Source organism: Triticum aestivum, chromosome 1B (assembly GCF_018294505.1).
Source record: "Triticum aestivum cultivar Chinese Spring chromosome 1B, IWGSC CS RefSeq v2.1, whole genome shotgun sequence".
NCBI classification, from domain to species: Eukaryota; Viridiplantae; Streptophyta; class Magnoliopsida; order Poales; family Poaceae; genus Triticum; species Triticum aestivum.
The window spans coordinates 71,949,025-71,952,169 of NC_057795.1; the positions used below are offsets into that span (position 1 = coordinate 71,949,025).

At 52.6% G+C, this 3,145-nt stretch overlaps 1 protein-coding gene across 1 annotated transcript; it reads left to right on the forward strand.

Annotated features, from left to right (window-relative positions):
* The first annotated feature begins 427 nt into the window (after positions 1-427).
* LOC123077308 (uncharacterized) lies at positions 428-2,771 on the forward strand. Its single transcript, XM_044499562.1, has 3 exons — positions 428-2,103; positions 2,194-2,425; positions 2,518-2,771. The coding sequence occupies exons 1-3, from the start codon at positions 703-705 to the stop codon at positions 2,769-2,771; spliced, it is 1,887 nt and encodes a 628-aa protein (XP_044355497.1). The 5' UTR covers positions 428-702.
* Positions 2,772-3,145: the final 374 nt, after the last annotated feature.

The window sequence follows — 3,145 nt, forward strand, 5'->3', positions numbered from 1 at the left end:
ATGAATGCCAAGTTTGCCGTATTTAGCCGATCTTTGCCGAATTCAAATTTTTTAAAATAAAAAAAAACGCGTCTGGGGCGACCCTGGAGCGAGCTGCTGGGAACCCGCTCGCCCCCACGCCGATTTTTATGCCGGCTCGCCCCGGGGGCGCGTAAAATCGCCGCCTGGGAGGTCAATGGCTGGAGATGCTCTTGTCATCTTGGTATCGAAAAACCTTGCAACATTTAGTCATGTGAATTCGCAACAAACCGCACCCGTATTTGTTACAATTTGGAAACACATAACCAATATGGAAAACCTGGAGAAAACACAAAGTTATACTCCCTTCTTTCTAGAATAAAAGAGTGTTTTTGACACTAGTATAGAAAGACATCCATAAAGACGTAGACGGCCCATGGAACAGATGCCTCGCTGCTCAGACAGATGGAAAACTAGCTAGGGTAAATAAAAGGAATAGAGGCAGGGACGCCGCCGGCCTCCACAAGCCGACCACTACGCATCCCACCGAAATCTTGCTATGTGTTTTCGCAGGTGGAGCCTTGGCACCCGCGGCAGCCGCCTTTGCTGCGGCCTTAGCTTCGGCAGCGGCCAGACCGGCACCAGCATCCCTGATGACCCCATAGCCCAGCAACGGATCTATGGTCCGGATAATCTAGGTAATTGGGACGACGAACTAGCGGCGGACCAAGATCTGGAAGGGGGATGAAAAAGGAGCTCATTGCCAAGATCCAGCGCTACTACGACCGGGTGAAGATCATCGACGAAGGCTTCTGCTTCGGCCTACTAGATCCGGTCTCCAACATCGTCGTTAGCGAAGCAATCGCCCAAACCGACCTGGCCCTAGCGGTGGAGGAGAAAGAGGAGGACTACTCGCGTGGTCATCGGAGGCCGATGCTACGGTGCATTTTCGAGCGGTCGGTCGACGGCCTGGTCGCCTTCCTGGTGGCCCTCTTCCCCTACCTCACCAACTACAGGGCCGTGTGGTATCTCAACAAGGCCGATCTGGACCCCCTCGTGGCTGCCGGGCTCGTCATCCAGCACCGCGGGATGGAGCGGACCTTCGGTTTCCAGTCTGACACGACCGCGGCCGCCGTCGGAATGGCGCTCAGGTGTGCCGCCTCCGCCGCCCAGCACCACGACCCGCGGAAGTTTGCTCTGGCGTGGAAGATACTGTCCCCTTCAATCTGCAAGATCAACACACTGCTTTCATCCCCCTACGCAGCCCGAGACCCCGCTCTGATCATCGACATCTGGGAACTACTTGAGCGACCTGAACCACCTGCTCTTGCCCTGGAGGAAGCCTGGGAGCTTGCCTCTAAACGACATGGAAGCAACCTGAATAATAATGCAGAGATGGAGCTGCAGGTACCGCTGCTGCCGACTTTGAGGCGTGTGCTTCTCGCCACCATCCATGGATACTATCTGGAGGCTCTTGCCTGGCTGCCCAAGGACAAACTGCGGGGCTCGCACCAGTACCTTTACAGCTTGCTCCATGCCGGCCACTGCTACGGGCCGCTGGACCCCGTCTCCAACATCATCGTGAATACCCTCTGGTATGCCCAGGCCTACCCTCTAACGCTAGAGAAAAAGATCGAGATCGAGGCCATGAGCACCAGAGCCCTGCTGCGGATCGCACTCCGATCCCTATATGGCCTCATCTCCTTCCTCTGCACACGCCACCCCACCCTCACGCCGGGCGAAGCCATGCAACGACTGCAGCTGGCCGGGGCCTATCTCCAAAATGCCGATGATTGCGATGGTGGTGTGGAAGAAGCCGAAGCCTACGCGGCTGCTGCCAATGCCGCACGCCACCCCAAACCTCTTGAACAGGCCCACTTCCTCGGACCATCTAATTCCATACTCAAAGGCTTCTCGGATCTCCTCGAGCACAACGAACCTGCCAACGTCCGCCCATTGTTTCCGGGCTACTTCCAAGCTCTTGCCAACTGCAAACCTGCACAAGAAGCAAAAAACACCAACGTGTTAGGCCCCTGGACTTACAATGATGTAATGAGAACGATAGGCAACTTCTGGAACGAGCACAATAGCGCCGTGGGAATGGCGAAATCTGCGATCGAGATGCACAACAAGAAACAACACCAGGTAATTAATTTGCTTGCTCTTTCTTTTACACAGATCGACTTGCTGGATGTACATCACCAAAACAATCTGCAACAACTTGATTGCTTGCAGGTACAACCCAGCTACGAGGTTCATGTCGTCTGCGGTGTCAATGATTATGCGGGTGGCCGTGCGAACCCAACGAAGCCCTTCGATGGCACGTGCCTTTGCTCCCACATCAACTTCCTCGCCACCCAGACCGCAACAGGCACATCTCCAGAGCTCTTCTTTGCCGAGTGTAGCAACGTCGGCTCTAAGGAGGTGCTGTTGTGCTGTCCTGTGGCTATGCAACTTCCAGGCACTGGTATGATGCTATCTATCTATCGTTTCCCTTTAGCTTTGCACTCTATCATCAGTTTTCCCTTTAGCTGTTGCATGTGTGTGTATGCATGGCAGAGCAAGTCCGTTGCCTTTACTGTGAGTCCAGAGGGAGGACCATCGTGCACCCGACCAAGGAGAGTTTCCTGGGGCGTGAAAGAGAGTTTGAGAAGATGTTCCGCGGCGAAGGAAAGCGCGCCAACAATGAAATGATCTCTGAGAGCTATTACATAACCTTGCGTTTGGATAATCTGGAGGAGGACCGGATCTACGGCGATTACAGCTGCGACCCTGGACTCCAAGAGGAGGTGCCATTCGATGACATAAATTAAGCACATACTACATGGGCCATCTGATGAAAACCACCATCTATCTATTATTAACCTGTGTCGTCATATTATATTTTATTCCACCTAGAAACTTTGTACTCTTCCAATTAGTCATCAGTCGGATACATGCTGAACATTTGATTAATGCTTAAGCTGTCTGCCTGAAGTTTTGGCCAACATATTTCAGGTGGTGTGCGGATTGTTTGTTTCAGTTTGGGACCAAGCTGAGGCAAATCTGCTTTAATTTTTGTCTCTCTGAGTAGTAGTAGTACCTTTCAGTTTTAGTCTAGATCTATCTTATTTTAGTGGCAACTAAAGAAGTATATCGAGAAATAAGGATTCGGACGATCCTCCCGCCTCCTCGGCGATTTGGGCTT